The following is a 20541-nucleotide window of genomic DNA, read 5'->3' on the forward strand; positions in this document are numbered from 1 at the left end:
TGCCTTTACGCACATTTTATTTCCCTTTATCTGCCAGTTTCTTTCTCATCAGTTAAGTTTAACCTTTAATTGGTTACTGACACCAGCAAAAAACTGTATGTGATAAATGCACCAAATCTATATCTAACAGAAAAAATGACAAAATTACTCTGAGTAGTGAGGATTAAACAAAGAGAGTATGAGGAAGAAAAACTTGAAAGACATGCTACCCTGTTCACACTATCTCCTTGTATTGCGTGATTGTCTCGTTGTGAAAATGAATGAAGAGAATGTGACTGCAGTGTGTGTGTGTGTATTTATATTTCTTCAAAGGGACAGAATTGGCTTCGCCAGGAGTTCACCAATACCCTGCCAAAACAAGCATGAACCCATTACATACCAACTTCATTTTAGTTTGAAAAAATCACAACTCAAGCTGTATTTGTGTAATTTGATACATTCTAAATCAATATTTCTTCACGGTAAAAAAAAATGTAAATCCTTTGTTTTGTCTACAAACTGCTACGTCCTGTTTTGAGGACAGTCCAGTTAGACATGCCCGTAATCAGAGCAGTGAAATTTCAATGCATAGAAAATGGAGCTTGATCATCACTGTGGGGAGCAAAACACCAAGAAATGCATCATTTTTAGGATACAGATACTTATTTTATATTGAGGGATTATAAAATCATCTGAAGGGCTATATTAGACTTAACTTTTGCAGTTAACACAATGAGAGTAAATATCATAATATAGTTAGAGAAAATTTAAATAACAGGTAGATGCCAGTTAAAAATATATGTAAGTACACAGTTGTATCAGAAAGGGATTAGGGGGTTAGGGTTATATTGTGCCAAAAAATGTACATGTTAAGTATATTGTAACTATGCATAATAACATTAAGTACACATATATTTAAGTAACTACTATGTAAATACATAGTAATTAGAGACACAATGTAAAGTGTTACCGTGTTCTGAACATTTCAATACTGTACAGCGATTTACTTACCTGGAAACCTGCTAATCTTGCGTATATATTTCCCAAGGTGATGTCAGGGCATGAAAACCAGCTGTATGACTGACTGATGCATGTGATTATTATTAACCGCAGTGTGATAATAACCACAGTGATATTATCAGGAGCTTGTACACATTGGCTCCCATTCTATTCTGGCATTTGGCACATTCCAATGTTCAGTTCACAAGAGGGATAGGAAGCGGGTTTGACTTGTAGTTGCAGAAACTCTAATTTATAATATGCCTTTGCACTTATAATTTTGAAGCCTTCTTTGTTCCTCCTTTTTAAACATTTTCATATCACAGTACATAGTGACTGCAGCCCAATATGATTGCACATTTCATGGCTTTCATGGAAATAACGTTTCAGACGACGTTTTGAGTCGTCTCAAAGCGAAACAACAGCAACGATTTAAAGAGTACTGTCATTCTCAGATATAGCCATGCATTGGTGCAAAGCATGTCTCCTGGCAACACTGCTGCCCCTAGAGCAGGGCTTAGAGTTAATACAGGGCTGCCCAAAGTTGTCCCTTCTACTCCTGGTCTTTGTTCCAGACCCTGAAGTAGTTAATTAGTCAATTTTACCTGTTAAACCTGGAGTGGAATGGCCCTGAGAGCTCTAGTCAATCAACAGGGGTGCTTTGAACTTTTTTGTGAAAGTTATATGAAAGTTAGTTCATGCCCCTATGAAGCTGCTGTTTAACCCCCCCCATGCTGGTCTCTTTCTCTTGTTAACAGCAGCTGAGTGTGAACTCTCACATGGTTACCGTCTCCAGCCTGCTCCCCTCAACGGCCTATAACTGCAGTGTGACCAGCTTCAGCCACAGCATTCCCAGCGAGCCTGCCTACATCAGGGTCTCCACACTGGGTATGTGTAACAGAGAGACCCCTCTTGCATCAGGGTCTTCACACTGGGTATGTGTAACAGAGCGGAGGCCGGGTTCGAACCAACGACCCCACGCACTCCAAGAGAGCGAGTGAGCGTCTCAACCACTGTGCAAAAGAGCCAGACTAGTCTACACTCGTGGTTCTAGAGATTTTAATCTTATCTCACCGACGGGACAGAATCTGTAACAGCCGTGTATCACACAGCAACAACAACAACACTGCCCACTATGTACGCCACCCTGCTGTCTACTGCAGTGCAGAGCCCTCATACTGTCTCAATACACAGGGAATGCAGCTCCACTCCCTACTGCAGAGCCCTCATACTGTCTCAATACACAGGGAATGCAGTTCTGCTCCCTACTGCAGAGCCCTCATACTGTCTCAATACACAGGGAATGCAACTCCACTTCGTAAATAGCTAATTAAATAATTTATAAGTCTGAACTCCGATATCCTATGTATGCTTACATGCACAATTCTGAATGATGTCTAGTATCAATCTAGTCTTTTACCCATGCACTTCCTTGACCACTAGATCTGAAGATGTGGTACTGTTTATTCGATACACTAAACTGTGATATAACATCACTAGCTTTCAAGTTCTCAATGGTCTCACATTTACAATAACGATATTGTTTCTTTTAAATTTGCATTTACACCTGAAGAAGAGACATTTGGGGTACTGAAAGCTTCACATTTATTTTTGGCTGGAAAATATGTCCATCATTAGAGGAACATACTGGTTGGCTAATGACAGGGAAGGAGGTGTTGAAGGGGTGGGGACAATGTCACTCTCCTGGTAAAATGACCTCTGAAGTGCTAATGTAACAGTCGACCTGAAAGTAAGGCTTGCAAACTGAGAGCTTTCTTTAATTTAGTTTGGTACCAGATATTTAAATAAATGCATGTTTGCAATATCATCTGCTACTTTCAAAACGTCTTTCAGTTCAAAACAGGTAAGATTTATGAAATGATATCATTACATCAGATAATGGCAAAGAGATGAATGGCAAAGACATTTTATCAATGAAAGATAATGGCAATGAAAGATAATGGAAAAGAGATTTTATTTAAGGATCTTATTCTGTTTTAAGCTGAGGGAACACAAAGGCACTTTGTGGCTTTGAACTTAGTTTCAGGAGACTAGGTTTCAGGCCACTGTACGGCACACTAGGGGAGACTTGGGGTTTGATACAACAAAGGCCCCAAACTAGGTCTCCTGGAACCGGAATTCAAGCCACTGTTCCCTCAGCTTTAGAATTCAATAGTTCTGTTTTAGACTTGACAACAGGGAGCTGACCTAATTTCAACTTCTATGGGGAATTATCACAGGGTGCAAGTGGGTCAGTATACCGGGTGTTTCTTTGTAGACAAAGACCTGTGCGTTCAGAGTGCATTCCACATGATCACAGCAGTGTGAGAGGAACTGTGATCATTCTCTTCCCTGCTGACAAGAGCTGGCATCACTGCAGACAATATCCTTCATGAGCTGGGAACCAATGAAATGCTACTGATTGAAGTTGGAATGAAGCAGCCGGCGCTGTGAATGCAGAAGACTCGATGCATAAATTATGTGTAAAAAAAGATTTGCAGGAATATGAACAACAAAGTTAGGGATTGTATGCCTTCTGTTTTAAACTTCAATAAAAATCATTTCAATAGTGAGTTTGAAAAAGATGTCTATTTGTTGCCATTAATTAAGCAAAGTCGTGGCTCTGGCAGGGAACTCACTTTGACCATCGATCAAATCACGTAAACATCAAGCATCTTTTAGGCACATCCGACTAAATCATCAATCTAATAGCTAGTTTCATATTTGTGCTTCGATAAACAATATGTCCAATGATCGGCAAGGAAGGGATTTATATTTTACCTCAATCCACTATGTCTCTGCTGTGCGACTAGATTTCATCTCCTCCTCCCCAGCCCAGCTGCTTGTTGGCTTCGTCTAACAGAGGAGGGTAGCTATCCTGCCCTGCCCATGGCTTCCGCCGGTCAGCTTCTCCACTTATCTGCAAGCTAATTTATGGGCATGGGTACCTTGAAAGGCATAGTCCCTCTTGTTGTTTTGCAGTGCCCGAGATGAACCCCAATGTGCTGGTGATCTCTGCGCTGGCCGTCCTCAGCATCCTGCTCCTCGGCCTGCTCCTGCTCCTCCTCCTGGTGCTCAGGAAGAAACACCTGCAGATGGGCAGGTGAGTGAATCCGGGGGCCGGCACAGCTCCCACGTGTCATCATCCGGAATGCTGGTTCAGACTGTTTTTGCTGTGGTTCGGGTTATCCCCCATCAATGAACAGAGCGTACTGTACATACAATCTCAGCTCTACAGCGATGGCCAAAAGTTTTGCATTGCCTAGAATTTTAGGATTGATGGATTTCAATCAAACTACAAAGCGGCATGTAATTCAATATGCTAAGATGACGTTATTCAGCAGGTTTCATTTGACTTTAGGAAGCAACATTTGTTAATTCTATAGGGTGATGCAAAACTTTATCGGTTCCCTGCTGCTGCAGAACTTCCCTGATTTTGTCAAATGTTTTTAATTTCTAACTGGGCCTGACAGCTGCTCTTGAATGTGGTGTTCCACCCAAATGTTGAGGAGAGCTGGCATTTCTTCTGCGACCCATGAAGCAACAACTTTGGCAGGCTTGGTTTCAACACAGCCGCCATTGTTCAAAGCAATTTGTCTCTTTAGCACACACCTTTCAATGCTGTACTTCCGCACAACACAGTTTGGCCCCGTTGGGTATGAGATACTAAACTGTGGTGTCTGAGGTATAGCCGAGCGTCCGTGGAAACACCCTCCAGCTACACCTCACCCAGACTGGCCAGCTCAGCTATACCCGAGGAAAGGCAGTGGAACCCTCCAGTTACGCCTCACCCAGACCGGCCGGCTCAGCTATACCTGGGGACAGGCAGTGGAAACGAGCCTAGGTTACACACAGTCTCAACCTGCCACTCTCAGTATATTTGAGACCTTTCATCACTGGCGCACGAGGAGAGACAGTCCAGTAAAAGGACTGTTCAAGTCAATGTATCCTCTCTAAAGGGTTTGCTCTCTGTGCAGCAGGTATCAGGACTATTGTGAAGTGTCTTTACTTTGACGTATTCCAGTATGATTGTAGTGTTGTCGTTTGCTTTCTGTTGTCTGTTTTCAACATCTGTTCTCTCAACCTGCCCTGTTTTGTGTGTTTCAGGGAATGTGGTGCCGGGACGTTTGTTAACTTTGCTTCCTTGGAGAGGGGTGGGAAGCTGCCCTATAACTGGTAGGTGCCTTGCCTGCTCTTTTTGTTTTGTGTTTTTCTTAATACATTTCCTGTGGCCTTGAGATGAACCAGTAATGTATTTTTTATATAACTATAGATATATCGATGTAGATAGAAGCTGATGTTCTGCATTAATACCAAACATTACATCAAAACAGGCTCACTTTGTAACTCAGGAGATACTTTCCATCGTCTACATTTGCCTAAGATTTCATTTCTTGCGTGTTTAATGTCCTATTATGTGTGTTCTTTATGAGTCTCTACTGTTTCTGCTTAGATCATTTTTGTGGCATGCTTACTAACTATTCATGCAAAAACATGCATCTGAAAAGAATCCACAGGGCTGATTGTGAGGATGCAGATCAGTGTTGAAAAGGCTCCAGCGCACATTGCTTAACCTATTGGCTTCACAGCACAGCACTTTCTCATATGCTGTTTACAGGATGTTATTTGACAGTGGAATTGACTGCCCCACTTATTGACATAGGATTGGAATATGCAGCAATAAACCCAGCCTCATAATGGCTTTACTTTGTGAACCTCAGTCCAGCTCAGCTCAGGCTCCACTGAATGAAACTGACATCGACCTGCACTTTCAAACGGGCTATCTATCATTTCAGTGACCTGCACTGTCAAAATAGATGCCTTTCTCATTTAGAAATAATAATAGCAAAAAAAAAAGACATTGAAGCCGCCTTTAATTTTCCAGCTGCCGTATCATGTCATTTAGTTTGAAACCCTGAATGTTCAGCTTTCAGGAGTCTTTTCAGAAGCAGGTAGTAAAAGTACACTTTTTGTTGGAAAAGTTAGTAAGCATGGCAAGTCATGATCCAAACAACCAATTTAGGAAATTCAACCAGGCTCCCTGGACTAGATTTATCCTTTGCATAGTGTAACAGGGTGGGTGCCCCTTATGGGGGTTAAAACAACAACATGTTAAATATTAGTTCATGAGTACAGTCTTCATTTTTGTGATTTTTATAATAAGTTAATATGTCGTGTATAGGGTGTCTCCTATTATAGAAATACTAAAATAAATGTAATAAATGCAATGACAGACATTTCGAAATGGTTCTCAATGTCTTCAATGTTGAAACATTTCTCTCTGAATTTATAAGGTTTCTTTATCTTTTCTTGTTTTAATGTATTAAATTTGAGTGTTTTTTAAATGTAGCACTACTAAGATTTTAATAGTCTCTTATTATAACATTAATCATTTAAGCTTCACTTTGCGGTCCTCTCACCCAAACTGCACTAGAGGACATCTTTGTATATTCCTATTCATTCCTTGAAATCTTATTGTTCCAAAAAATCTTCTTAAATCAGCTGGAGTTGGAGCTTTTTGCTGTTGTGCTCCTCGTCTGTGGAATTCGATTCCGGTTGACATTACGCAGGTTCAAACATGGGATTCTTTTAAAGTCTAAATTTAAAACATCCTTTGTTAATGTGCTTTTATGTAAATGGTTGTAGCTGCTGGAGTGCATTGTACATGAGAGCTCTCTTGTTTTTCATTTTGTACAGCGCTCTGAGATACCATGGCATGAAAGACACTATAAAAAATGAATTTGTATTGTATTTTTTATAATATTGAGAGACACCCTACACATCGATGTGTAACTTCAAGCAGGTCAAACATAGTTCAGTAAAGCTGAGGGAACACAGAGCCACTTTTTCAGAACACTGGCTTCAAACCTGGTTCCAGGAGACGTGGAGACCTAGTTTGGGGCAACTTTGCTATATCAAACCCCAAGTCTCCCCTGGTGTGCCATGCAGTGACCTGAAACCTAGTCTCCTGAAACCAAGTTCCAAGTCACAAAGTGGCTCAGTGTTCCCTCAGCTTGATATTTGAGGTGGAGCTGCATGCCTTGTTTTAACTGCTAATGAAAGACTAACACCACCCCTAAAGCACATGGATGTTGTCTTTTCTCTGCCACGTCCTCGCACTTCCTAACGGAGCACACTGTTTTGTCTGTCTGTCCCTGTGTCCAATTCCATTCCAGGCGCAGGAGCATTTTTGCCTTCCTCACCCTCTTGCCGTCATGCCTCTGGACTGACTATCTCTTGGCTTTTTATATTAATCCCTGGTGAGTATCGCTTACACGACTGTCTTAACACACTAACACACGGAGAGAGTGACTTTCATGGTTCTAATTTTAGGGTTAAAGAATAAACTATAATATATGTATATCAGAGTGATTAAGACCAGTAGAATATATCCTGGCTCCAGTCATTCTGGGGTTTCCTATTACCAGAACAAATTCTACTGCCAGTAAGAAACCACAAAAAGACTGCTACCATAGTTTAACACCATCAGTGCTGAAGAGAGGAATACTTCTGTTTTATTGACTTTAAGTTTAGAGAAAGTGAAACAGGTGGTTATATTAAGAATGTGTTTTGTGCAGCTACTGGCAGCAGCGGAATCAGCTGTCTTAGTGCCAGTAAAAATCCTACTGGTGGAAACATCTGCATATGTCTTAAATTTTGTACACTGCAGTTTTTATATAGAAGCTTCAAATATTTTCTATACTTGCATTTTAAACCCATTAAAAACAGGAATTAGGAAGGGGTAATATTGTGTTTTGGCCTCTAAGGGCTACAATATTGAGGGTGCCAGCCTATCTGTGCACAGCTGTACTGTATTTCAGAGATACTATTTTAATCTAAAATGTATATCCTCTCTTTTTATTTCATACACAGCTAGTGTGGGCTCTGTGTATTGTTTTGTTTTTGAAAAGTATTTATGGACTGAATTTATTATTATTATTATTATTATTATTATTATTATTATTATTATTATTATTATTATTATTTTAAAGGAGCAAAACTGCTTTGAAGAAGAGGAAGCTAACAAAGTAAGCCTGTTTCAAATCATGGGGGGTTTTTTTGGGGGTGGGGGGGGGGTCGGTGCGTGTGGAAATTCTAGATTGAAAATCTATAGATTTGTATAGACGGTTTTAGAAATCCAGAACAGGATGTAGTATTCTGTACATTTCTACAGTTATTGACAAGTTATATAGACATCAATATAAAGCAAATATATAGAGATCTATGGAAAATACAGTACTAATCTTATGCCATGACTCCTTAGCTTGCTTTCACCATGCTTTACTACACTTTGCTATGCTTTTGCTTTTAATAGGGAAACAAAATGGTAAGTCTTGCAAACACATGATCGTTTGTGATGCAGGAACTCTAGGTATAGGAAATGGATGATTCCAAAGGTAGTTTAACAGTGTCTGCAGAGAGTCAATGATAGAGTGGATTTGAATACAGAAAGGCAAGGGTTTTGGCCATCCCCCCATGCTAATTCTTCGACATTTTATTTTTCATTTTATTTGAGTATTGTATTTATTTTTATAGATCAGTTTTCATGTTACTGTTGGAAACTCAAGTTAAAAAAACATGTTCTTCAAATGACTTGTTTAATGCTGTTTCCAGCCGTTCTGAGTGGTTCTTAATGCCGTGGATTTTATGAGAAGTTTGTTTCTATAACCTTGGTTAGAATGCCTTTCTAGAAGCAAGAGACAGCACCATCTAGTGACCGAACACTTTATAATAATAGAGGCAGTGCCATCTAGTGACCGGACTCTTTATAATAGAAGAGGCAGCCCCATCTAGTGACCGGACTCTTTATAATAGAAGAGCCAGCCCCATCTAGTGACCGGACTCTTTATAATAGAAGAGCCAGCCCCATCTAGTGACCGGACTCTTTATAATAGAAGAGGCAGCCCCATCTAGTGACCGGACTCTTTATAATAGAAGAGCCAGCCCCATCTAGTGACCGGACTCTTTATAATAGAAGAGGCAGCCCCATCTAGTGACCGGACTCTTTATAATAGAAGAGCCAGCACCATCTAGTGACCGGACTCTTTATAATAGAAGAGCCAGCTCCATCTAGTGACCGGACTCTTTATAATAGAAGAGGCAGCCCCATCTAGTGACCGGACTCTTTATAATAGAAGAGCCAGCCCCATCTAGTGACCGGACTCTTTATAATAGAAGAGGCAGCCCCATCTAGTGACCAGACTCTTTATAATAGAAGAGCCAGCCCCATCTAGTGACCCGACTCTTTATAATAGAAGAGGCAGCCCCATCTAGTGACCGGACTCTTTATAATAGAAGAGGCAGCCCCATCTAGTGACCGGACTCTTTATAATAGAAGAGGCAGCCCCATCTAGTGACCGGACTCTTTATAATAGAAGAGGCAGCCCCATCTAGTGACCGGACTCTTTATAATAGAAGAGGCAGTGCCATCTAGTGACCGAACACTTTATAATAGAAGAGGCAGCCCCATCTAGTGACCGGACTCTTTATAATAGAAGAGCCAGCCCCATCTAGTGACCGGACTCTTTATTATTATTATTATTATTATTATTATTATTATTATTATTATTATTTGTTTATTTAGCAGACGCCTTTATCCAAGGCGACTTACAGAGACTAGGGTGTGTGAACTATGCATCAGCTGCAGAGTCACTTACAATTACATCTCACCCGAAAGACGGAGCACAAGGAGGTTAAGTGACTTGCTCAGGGTCACACAATGAGTCAGTGGCTGAGGTGGGATTTGAACCGGGGACCTCCTGGTTACAAGCCCTTTTCTTTAACCACTGGACCACACAGCCTCCGATGACACTTTATAATAGAAGAGGCAGCGGCATCTAGTGCCCTGACACTTTGGATCATGTTTCCTTTTGTTTTACTGGCTTTCATTATTACAGAGACACTTTGGCTAATACAGACACTTGGGTGATATGTGGGTAACACTTTAAAATAATGTCAATTCAAATTCAGAATGAATTCTGGCTGAGTCCCGCAGGAATAACACCTGGATATCTTCTGCACTTCCTGTTAGTTCTGAAGTCATTCATTTTCAATTCAACCTTATTAATTCATGCAGATTTAATTACCTGTATTCATTCAGTGCTCCTTTGTGAAACGATGTTGATCTCATGTGTAAGAGAGAAAAGGAACACGTAACCACAAATGGTAAAATGTATGATATTGTAACAAACTATAGCAGCTAGTTATAACAAACTGTAACATTCAGTCAAAGTACATGACAGTGGCTCTCTGTCTCATGACTATAAAAGGCAGAGATTTGAAGTGCAGAGATTTGAAGAACGTTAACCGCTAAATCGAAATCCAGACGATGGCAAGTGCAGAGATCAATAAGCAATAAGTGCATGACATGTCAAACTCAAGTTTTACTACAGAATATGGAAACAATTTTGTGGTTTAGCCAGATTCTGAAGTGGAAATGGGGTGTTGGGGGCACGGTACCCCTATGAATTCACAAAACAGCAGAATGCATTACACTGATGAACACGTCTAAGGAAACGCATGTCTACCTGAGGATGAATATCACAGTAAAACCGAGCGCTTTCTTCCAGCCCGGTCCAGTTAGACGACTTCGACACCTACATGAAAGACATGAACAGAGACTCTGGTTACAAGTTCTCCCTGCAGTTCGAGGTGAGGCTGATTTCAACTCTTGAGAGTTACTCATGTGAAATAAATCATACTGTTGATACAGTAGGCACTGTGTAAAGCAGAGGGAGCACAAAGCCACTTTTTCAGGAACAGTGGTTTGAAACCTGGTTCCAGGAGACCGGGAGACCTAGTCTGAGGCAACTTTGCTGTATCAAACCCCAAGTCTCCCCTGGTGTGCCATGCAGTGACCTGAAACCTAGTCTTCTGAAACCAAGTTCCAAGCCACAAAGTGGCTTTGTGTTCCCTCAGCTTTAGGTCATTGAATCAATATTTAGTATATTCCATATACTCATAAATGTTGTACACATGTAGCCTCATCCATATTAATGTTGTAGAGCATTGTTAAAAAAAAAAAAGTAACAGCACTCTTCTCATGGTCACACAAAAGTAATTAGGAAATTAAACATAATCTAACATATCTTAAAAAAAAAAAAACCTTCAGTTTGCAGTTTTGTGGTGAAATTATAATGGCAGGAAATTAATTTCCAGTATAAGCCACGCCCCCATTGAAACCTATTAGCAGCAGCTACTCTTCTAATGTCACTGAGAGTGTAGATCACACACTCAGAATGTCAGTGACAAAGCATTCGGAACGTTTAAACCACAATAGGCTCTATAGAAACATATAAAGTACATTAATATCAAGGTTTCATCTGTTTTTTATGTAGATTTAATGACTTCTAATATGTTAAAGTATTTGGTGGCAGCCGCTAATCAAGTTGAGAGAGTACTTTCTCTTGCACTCTTTGTATGACAGACCCAACACAGCAATTGCGAGAGAATGAAATGCACTCTCAACTTGATTAGAGGCAGCCAATGAACACTTAAAAACTAACAGTAGAGTATCGGGGAGTAGCTCCTGAAGAGCTTACATTGTCTGACAGGATCTGTTTTTCTTTTCAGGACCTGAAGCACGTGGGCTTGGATCTCCCGCACGAAGCTGCAGACTTGCCCGTAAACCGAGCCAAGAACCGATACACCAACATCCTGCCGTGTGAGTCCCCAAATTGTTGCTAAGAGCTGGGGCTGTTTCTGTAATAATATGAAAGGGAGGTTTACACAGTTTTCATTTCTACAATATTCCATTTCTTACCTGTTGATATCCTATTAGAATTTTCCATTGTTGTGCTTCTGAAAAGACTCCTAAGGCTGCGAAGGGAGCTGGGGAAGCGCATTAGAATGGCGCTATGCTCTGAAGCCCCCCGTAGACAAGGCGGTGTGCAGAAAGAACAACAGAGAATCGTACAGAACTGACCTAATAGGATTTTAAACAAGGAAGACATTAAATATTAGGAAGATATAAAGCATCCCTTTAAGATACACTGTACAGCTGTGGCCAAACGTTTTGTATTCCCTACAATTTTGAGACAATTTAATATCATGTAATCAAAGAAACCACAAAATGATACTGCAAAAGTCTACCGGAAGCCATAATAGTAGTATAGTATTTATACAATAGTATTTCGAAATGTCACATTTTTTAATTTTTTCAGTTTGTTAAGTATATGGAAAACTACAAAGCTGTATGTAATTCAATATGCTAATGTAACATTATTCAGCAGGTTTCATTCGACCTTTATGAAGTAAAATTAGTTAATTCCATAGAGTGATGCAAAACTTTTCGCCATAGCTGTAGATGCAAATTAAAGCTACAATTCTTATGTACTGTAAACATTAGGGGCGCGCTGATGCTCGTACTCATACTTGTAATTGCTTTTAATCAGCAGCTGTTAAATAAATCAATTTATTAATGTGTTGATTTCAAAACAAGGGAAGCTGAAAATCTTTGTGTTGTCAGTTTACAGTCTTGATACACCAGTAAAAATGTCAGCGCCCTGGATGAGAGGAAAATTTGCAGAAGTTAATCGCCATTAAGTTGTACTTAATTGTAAAGGTGAGGGAAGGATAGCTTTCCTTGTTTTGAAATCAGCACATTAATGAATAGATTTATTTAATACCTGCCCATAAATACTCCTTAAAGGTTGAAGGTTGTCCTCCTCTAAGTTCACAAGTAGCAATGCAGAGACTGTAGACAGACAGACTGCACTCTGGGCATCTCTCACGCTTCGGTCTTTATGGCATTGATGTGTTTATTGCAGTGATGGTAGAAACATTTATTCAGTTGTGCTCATGATACATGTTGTGGATGGGAAAGTGACCTCTGCCTGTGTGCCTCTCTCTGTTTATTTGCAGATGACTTCAGCCGAGTGAAACTGATTTCCATGCACAACGACGAAGGCTCTGATTACATCAACGCCAATTACATTCCCGTAAGCCAGGCAGCTCTTCACTGTGTGTTCTCAGAGATGCACCAGCAAGCAGCGGCAGGATCCAGGGCTCAGTTCTGTGTGTGCTCAGAGATGCACCTGCAAGCAGCTGCAGGATCCAGGGCTCAGTTCTGTGTGTGCTCAGAGATGCACCAGCAAGCAGCGGCAGGATCCAGGGCTCAGTTCTGTGTGTGCTCAGAGATGCACCAGCAAGCAGCGGCAGGATCCAGGGCTCAGTTCTGTGTGTGCTCAGAGATGCACCAGCAAGCAGCGGCAGGATCCAGGGCTCAGTTCTGTGTGTGCTCAGAGATGCACCAGCAAGCAGCAGCAGGATCCAGGGCTCAGTTCTGTGTGTGCTCAGAGATGCACCAGCAAGCAGCAGCAGGATCCAGGGCTCAGTTTAACTGAAACAGATGCACATCCAGAAACATCCTTGCTCGTTTATTTACTGTTACTGACGAACATTAACTCCTACTGCTTGCATGCCCAATTATAAGCTCGGTATTCACTTCTGAACTAGTTTTAATTGTCTAGACTGTTTCAGTAAGTCAATGCAACAGAGTCAATAGATATTGGTGATGTGTGTGTGTGTGCGCGTATATATAATTTACTAATTTATCAGAAATAGATTAACTAGGGACAATATATTCACTACTATTGAGATTTGAGATTGGGGCCAGCCATATGAATCCTATTGTGATTTAACTTAGTTAAAACATACTTTATTGAGAGTATTAGAATGTGTGGTTGTGGATGTTAACATTTACACCTAAGCAACCGTTAAATGCTGAATACATTAACTACGTGCGACTGAGACGAGGGTTCCAGGGCAAAAAGTAAAGGAGGAGCTGTGTGGGAATGTGTGTCTGCTCTTATATTTTCTGCTGCTGGTTTGCAGGTGGGTTTGTGACTCTGTTTTGCTCCTCCAGGGGTACCGGTCTCCTCAGGAGTATATCGCCACCCAGGGACCCCTGCCCGAGACTAGGAACGACTTCTGGAAGATGGTCCTTCAGCAGAAGTGCCACATGGTGGTCATGCTGACCCAGTGCAGCGAGCGCCGGAGAGTGAGTCACAGCACCACACCAGCCACATGCAGATCTCTTTTACAGCAGGGAGCTGCTTGGCTTGAAAAGCAGTGTTGCACACATTATGAATCTTCCTGTATAGAAATATGAATGGATTTTCCTACTTGATGAAGCTTGTCTCGTCATTGCAGGTCAAATGTGACCATTACTGGCCTTTCACCGAAGAGCCTGTCGCGTACGGAGACGTCACCGTGGAGATGACGTCTGAGAAGGAAGTGACGGAGTGGGCCATTCGCAACTTTAGACTGAGCTACGTAAGTGTGGTTATATTGTCACTGACTCGGGCATCAGTGTAATCAGACAGCTGGGCTTGTTAAATATCTGTGAGGTGGAGGATGAGCACAGGAGAAACAGGCATTGAACCAACAGGGGTTACATTTAACACCAAAACAATCCTTCAAAACTCTCAATCGGATTACTAAGGTAAAACTACAAGAAACTTAGTCAATCAGACAAACTTTTCAGTTGGTGCCTCCTTCAGTGCAACTAAAATAAGCCTTCAGAAGCTTTTGGCTTGGGTTTCTTACTGTATAGTTTTACCTTAATGCCCAAAGCCTTGTAAAAATGACCTTCACATCCCTTATAAAAGTTTACCATACTAAAAGCACAGCAAGGTCTAATAAGGAGTATAAAGCAGGGGTGTCCAATCCTGGTCCTGGAGGGCATTATGAGTGACTGGGTCTGGATGGAGGTTTAATTTGTTCAATTAAATGATTCAGAACAGGGCTGGAACAAAGACCAGGAGTGGAAGAGCTGACTTTGGCCACCTCTGTTATAAAGAATAGCAAGGTATGGTAAAGCATATTAATGAACATGGCAATCCAGGGTAAGCTATGGTAAATGCAGAGTATAACCATGGGAAAAGCATTGGGAAAACTGCAAAAATACCATACAAGAATACTTTAGTAAACTTTTATAAGGGAGCACTCGCAGTGGAATATATAATCCAGAGGTGGCAAACCCTGTTCCTGGAGAGCCGCAATGAGTTCTCAATTATATTCATTGAACCAATAATTTTCTTAATCGGTCAACACTCACATTTTGAATGATTTATTGATGATTTAAAGATACCCAGAAAACCTGCAGGATTGTGACTCTGGGAACAGGGTTGGCCACCCCTGATATAAACCTTACTGTACTACTTCATTTTAACCCAGCTGTAGCTGTGTTCTGCAGAGTTGTTGAAGCAGCCTCCTCACCTATTAGCTGCTGAACCCCCTCCTCTCCCTCCTCCACCTGAGAGATGCTTCTCAATGTGTGTGAACCCCCTCCTCTCCTGGGAGCTGCTTCTCAATGTGTGTGAACCCCCTCCTCTACCTGAGAGCTGCTTCTCAATGTGTGTGAACCCCCTCCTCTCCCTCCTCTACCTGAGAGTTGCTTCTCAATGTGTGTGAACCCCCTCCTCTCCCTCCTCCACCTGAGAGCTGCTTCTCAATGTGTGTGAACCCCCTCCTCTCCCTCCTCACCTGGGAGCTGCTTCTCAATGTGTATGAACCCCCTCCTCTCCTGGGAGCTGCTTCTCAATGTGTGTGAACCCCCTCCTCTACCTGAGAGCTGCTTCTTAATGTGTGTGAACCCCCTCCTCTCCCTCCTCTACCTGAGAGCTGCTTCTCAATGTGTGTGAACCCCCTCCTCTCCCTCCTCCACCTGAGAGCTGCTTCTCAATGTGTGTGAACCCCCTCCTCTCCCTCCTCACCTGGGAGCTGCTTCTCAATGTGTGTGAACCCCCTCCTCTCCCTCCTCCACCTGAGAGCTGCTTCTCAATGTGTGTGAACCCCCTCCTCTCCCTCCTCACCTGGGAGCTGCTTCTCAATGTGTGTGAACCCCCTCCTCTCCTGGAGTAGTAGGGCAGCAGTGTGGAGTAGTGGCAGGTCGTGGGTTCAATCCTGGGGGGGGACACTGCTGTTGTACCCTTGAGCAAGGTACTTTACCTAGATTGCTCCAATAAAAAACCAGCTGTATAAATGGGTAATTGTATGTAAAAATAATGTGGTATCTTGTAATAATTGTAAGTCGCCCGGGATAAGGGCATCTGCTAAGAAATGTAATAATGTGTATGTGAACCCCCTCCTCACTCTACTCGCCATGCTCTGCTTGTGCTCCAGGCGGATGAGATTCAGGACGTCCTGCATCTGAACTACACCTCCTGGCCGGACCACGGCGTGCCCACTGTCAACGCAGCCGAGAGCATCCTGCAGTTTGTCCAGATAGTCAGGCAGCAGGCTGTCAGGAGGAAAGGACCTGTCCTGGTGCACTGCAGGTGAGTGAGCCGGGGAGGCGGCAGAGACACTGCGCTGGGCTTAACCCCTTAAAGTTACATAAGGAATTGAACCGCTGTTCAAACATTTGAGAGTGACTCAAATATCACGAGGAAGAAATTGACAATTTTGGATGACCAGATCCAACCTGCCAGTACATTTTTCAACCCTGTTTCGTACACTACATTGCAAAAAGTAGATAAGGGACATATGTGTCCCTTATCTGAAAGGGTAAGCCAGTGGTACTACAGCTTTTTCTAATTGGGACCCCACTTTACAGAGACTTTGGTCTGAAAAAGAAAGCCGTTCAGTTCTAAATTATGTATAAAAGCGAATAAAGACAAAATACATACTGTGATATTCTTCACTTGACAGTGTTTAAAGGCAATGTCTACTGTATCCTGTAGGACCTGGAGTATAGTCAGTGTGCTTTTGATGTTGTAATTTCTCACAATTAAATTTGTTTGCAATTAATGTTTCTTCTTTAGAAGTTTTCCGGATTTTCATTTAGAATAAGGTGAAGTCTATTTAATCTCCACCGATACTGTAGATTCACTCCCTGTGCAACAGATATTAAAACCCCACCGGACACTTCCTTTGTGGAGGTGGTTTCAGGGGGGGATCTTAAACCCTGCTGCACAGGAAGTTACTCCACAGCATAGTGGTGGTGGCAGGATGAACGCATTTCCCCCTGCTCAGCTCCCGTTGCTAAGCTGGGGTGTGTTTTGTTTTCCCAGTGCTGGTGTGGGAAGAACTGGGACCTTCATAGCCTTAGACCGCTTGCTGCAGCACATACGGGAGCATGACTTTGTGGACATTCTGGGGCTGGTGTCAGAAATGCGATCTCACAGGCTGTCTATGGTGCAGACAGAGGTACGGGGGGGGGGGGGGGGTCTCTTGAAGGAAACTGAAGGGCCCAGTAGAGGGCACTCTGCAGCTGCATTTCCGCTGCCATGAACCCTGTTTTTGGTGAGCACTATGCGGCTGTGAGCTGGTCCTTTATAAAATGACCTTGTGGAGTGATGGAAACCAAATAATAGTTTTAGTTATTAACTTTTTTTTTTTACAGAGTTATCAATATCATAATTAGGGCCCTGTGTGCCACTTCAGCTAAACTGATCAAAATAATTATGAAATAATCAACCCATATGATTCTGGCTAATTAGAAAACACCTCCTAATTCTGAGGGACAATTATTGCCATTCTAGAAATTGATGCTTTTTAAAGAAAAAGCTTACCTCGAGACTTGCTGTTTTAGAATCAATAAACTCAAAATGCATATCTTTGAGAGATTGCACGCAGCAATATCCACCTGGTGTCCTGCACACTGGTGGATATAACTTATTTTGAAAGCTGTAACGCTATAATTCATCGAATGTATAATAAAGTTGCAGAATTAATAAATACATGCCGAGCACTGACATAAGAGCTGCACAGCACAGATGGCAGAATAAACAAACAATGTGTTAAAACTTTCCACAAAGTTTTTGAAAAATCGACGAGTTACTACAACCCTGATCAATACAGAATAAAACCATCTATTTAACCAGCTCACAAGTTTCTGAAGGCAGTAAGGATTTTTAGACAGACCCCCACCATTAGATTGTATTCCAGATGCTGACAGTAAATCAGAAATGGATGATATCAACTATATGCAAAAGAAAACGGTAGGAATTTCTTTGAGCGAATTTTGGAGAAATACAGAACTATTTCCAATTTAACAAGAAAGGCTCAAATATCAGAGCCATGTCAATCCATGAAAGAAGAGACCAGGTTAACCAACTGATGAAGTTTAGCAGCAAAAGTAACACTTACGGGCTTCTTATGAACAATCTTTATACTCAAAGAACAAAACAAAACCAATAAAAACAAAAAAATAAAAAATAAACAAACACATCTTACATGTGTTACAGAATCTTTCAAATGCCCAGATTCAAATAAATGGTTATATATCTATATACTGTTCAGGGATCGGTGCCAGAAATGGGAACTCCCCCCCCCCCCCCCCCAAAAAAAAAACAGTATCTTCTCTTCTGTTGACGAAATATATATTTGTGCCTGGTGAGATCCAGATATCAAGGAAATGTAATTATTTTTTAACTAAATGATTAGTTTAAAAGTGTACTGGTAAATTTAAAACCTGTAAATAATATATTTATTATTTACAGTTCTCTGAATTAATATTGAAAAAACCGTCCTTTTAAAATCCTGTTCTACGTATTGACAGGGATGTAAGGGTTAAATAAATGTCTGAAGCCATCTACAACGTTCTGTTTATTAATCTGCTAATACGTACTTTGTAGTAATGGGATGATCAATTCAAATGGTTAATGTAATGAAATTATTGTTTAATGATTGCTCACTACGTGGTTTACTGTGGAGGCTATATCGACATTTGTGGCTGTAGGACTAAATTATAATGCATGGTGAAAGATAATTTTTCTGCAAACGTCTGTGTTTTACTGTCTAATTACACATGGTGGTGGCGCGAGACGGGTTGTGAAGCATTGTATCATGTGGGATATAGAAATGGGCAATATAGGATTAAAAATAAAATAAATACAAGTGTAAAGCATGCCTTTTAAGACGCTCTCCCTCTGCAGGAGCAGTATGTATTTATCCACCAGTGTGTGCAGCTGATGTGGAGGAAGAGGAAACAGCTCCACAGTGCCGGAGAAATCATCTACGAGAACACCAGCAAGCCCTAACTGTAGACTTGCACAGTGTGAGTACAGGGCAGCACGCAGACTAACAAAACACATGCATTCAACCAGGGTGCACCCCTAGAGAAACTGCACCTCGCTGCTCAGGGAGTCACAGTCAAATATTAAAAGGAAAACTGCGAGTCCATCAGCCAACACACAGAGGTGCTTGGTAATACCCAGAGTGCGTTTTCTATTAGGGGTGCAGCGATACGCTAATCTCACGACATGCAGGTTCCCGTACAATATGAATCATGATACATGGGATTGCCTTAATTGGCTACTTGTACAGTATGATGTAAAAGAAGATCAATAGTCATTCAATGCTGGACCATTTTGTTAAAAGATAACATTTAAATGAGACAGGGAGAGTATGTATCCATACCAACTATAGAGCACACCTATTCTTTATTCAAGAACCATTCGGTGATCTACAAGGAGCTGTGCTGTGCTTTTGGTCTTGTATCGCCATATGAATGATACGCACCTCTGTTAACATATGATATATCATGTAAAGAAAGAGTCAGGATTCTTCAATACACAATGAATCGCTACACCCCTGTTTTCTATAAGAGCCACGTTGCTGATGTAACTATGAGAATATCAGGACGTTATTTATACAACTTGGTAACTTTCAAAAATATGCAGCACACCTTTTTATATAAGAGGAACAGAGAAACTCAAAGACTAAAGACCTTTCAAATCTTAACTCATAGACTGTACTGCAATTTGAAAACAATATACAAATAGAAAATGTAATTTACTAGCAGCGGAACTCGCTGATCAGAAATTGTAAAACCATAACAGTAACTGCAATAAAACAAATGCAGTAGGGAGATGTTTAACCTGATTGGAGATATGATATCTGCTCCCCTAGATTCTTCGCTATTGAATTGGTTAAGAATCCAAGGAGGGGTGCTGATGAGAGCTCAATCTCCAGGTCTAAATGAGGAACGTTCATTGGTTCCATTTTTGTAATTTTTTTAATTCTGTTTTTAAAAAATAATTTAAATGAAGAAAGAACTGGTCATCTTTATTTAAAAGATGTGAAGTTAGTGCTGGTCCTCCTGTTGTAAACCAGTGGTGGAGTTGAGCTGGAACTCTCATAATACACAAGCGGAGTCGCTTGACTTGCATCTCCCACACTATCAGATTCAGTGAGTAATGCAATGAAAAGAGCATTAGAAACTTCTATTACAAACTACTTCTTTAAGAAGGATAAAAATGCTGAAGACGACAGCAACAGACAGTGCATCGACTACGACTGCGGACACAAACACGTAAATAAAGTAAAGCATTCTGACAAGATGGAGAAAGACACTTTGTGGAAATAGCCTATTATATGTGTTACTAGAATTTCAGTAAGCAAATAAAATGTGAATGTTATTAATAATTCTTGTTTAAGAAAACCTATATTTTCGTGGCATTCCGGTACCTTCAGATTTAGGATTACACCACTGGTAATAAATAACACAACAGTTAACTAAAAAGAACTAAGAGAATGTCATTCGAAGCTGCTTTTTAAGTGTTTCCTTGTGTTGTGTGGGGATAGTAACTAATTCTCTCTTGTCTCTCTCACCAG

At 41.1% G+C, this 20541-nt stretch overlaps 1 protein-coding gene across 3 annotated transcripts in view; it reads left to right on the top strand.

Moving 5' to 3' along the window:
* LOC117419369 (receptor-type tyrosine-protein phosphatase O-like) overlaps nucleotides 1–20541 on the top strand; it is a 53240-nt gene that overhangs the window by 32094 nt on the left and 605 nt on the right. The window contains exons 14-26 of one of the 3 annotated variants that reach the window (XM_034032062.3): nucleotides 1737–1866; nucleotides 3961–4081; nucleotides 5086–5154; nucleotides 7155–7238; nucleotides 7971–8006; nucleotides 10548–10629; nucleotides 11551–11641; nucleotides 12841–12917; nucleotides 13844–13978; nucleotides 14131–14253; nucleotides 16105–16259; nucleotides 16995–17130; nucleotides 18861–18982. In XM_034032062.3, coding sequence (XP_033887953.2) covers nucleotides 1737–1866; nucleotides 3961–4081; nucleotides 5086–5154; nucleotides 7155–7238; nucleotides 7971–8006; nucleotides 10548–10629; nucleotides 11551–11641; nucleotides 12841–12917; nucleotides 13844–13978; nucleotides 14131–14253; nucleotides 16105–16259; nucleotides 16995–17130; nucleotides 18861–18965 — 1344 coding nt within the window. In that variant the 3' untranslated portion in view covers nucleotides 18966–18982. The remainder of the gene's footprint in view (nucleotides 1–1736; nucleotides 1867–3960; nucleotides 4082–5085; nucleotides 5155–7154; nucleotides 7239–7970; nucleotides 8007–10547; nucleotides 10630–11550; nucleotides 11642–12840; nucleotides 12918–13843; nucleotides 13979–14130; nucleotides 14254–16104; nucleotides 16260–16994; nucleotides 17131–18860; nucleotides 18983–20541) is intronic. The other 2 variants (XM_034032063.3, XM_034032064.3) reach the window with 2 other exon arrangements.

Source organism: Acipenser ruthenus, chromosome 14, assembly GCF_902713425.1.
Source record: "Acipenser ruthenus chromosome 14, fAciRut3.2 maternal haplotype, whole genome shotgun sequence".
In the NCBI taxonomy this organism is placed as follows: Eukaryota; Metazoa; Chordata; class Actinopteri; order Acipenseriformes; family Acipenseridae; genus Acipenser; species Acipenser ruthenus.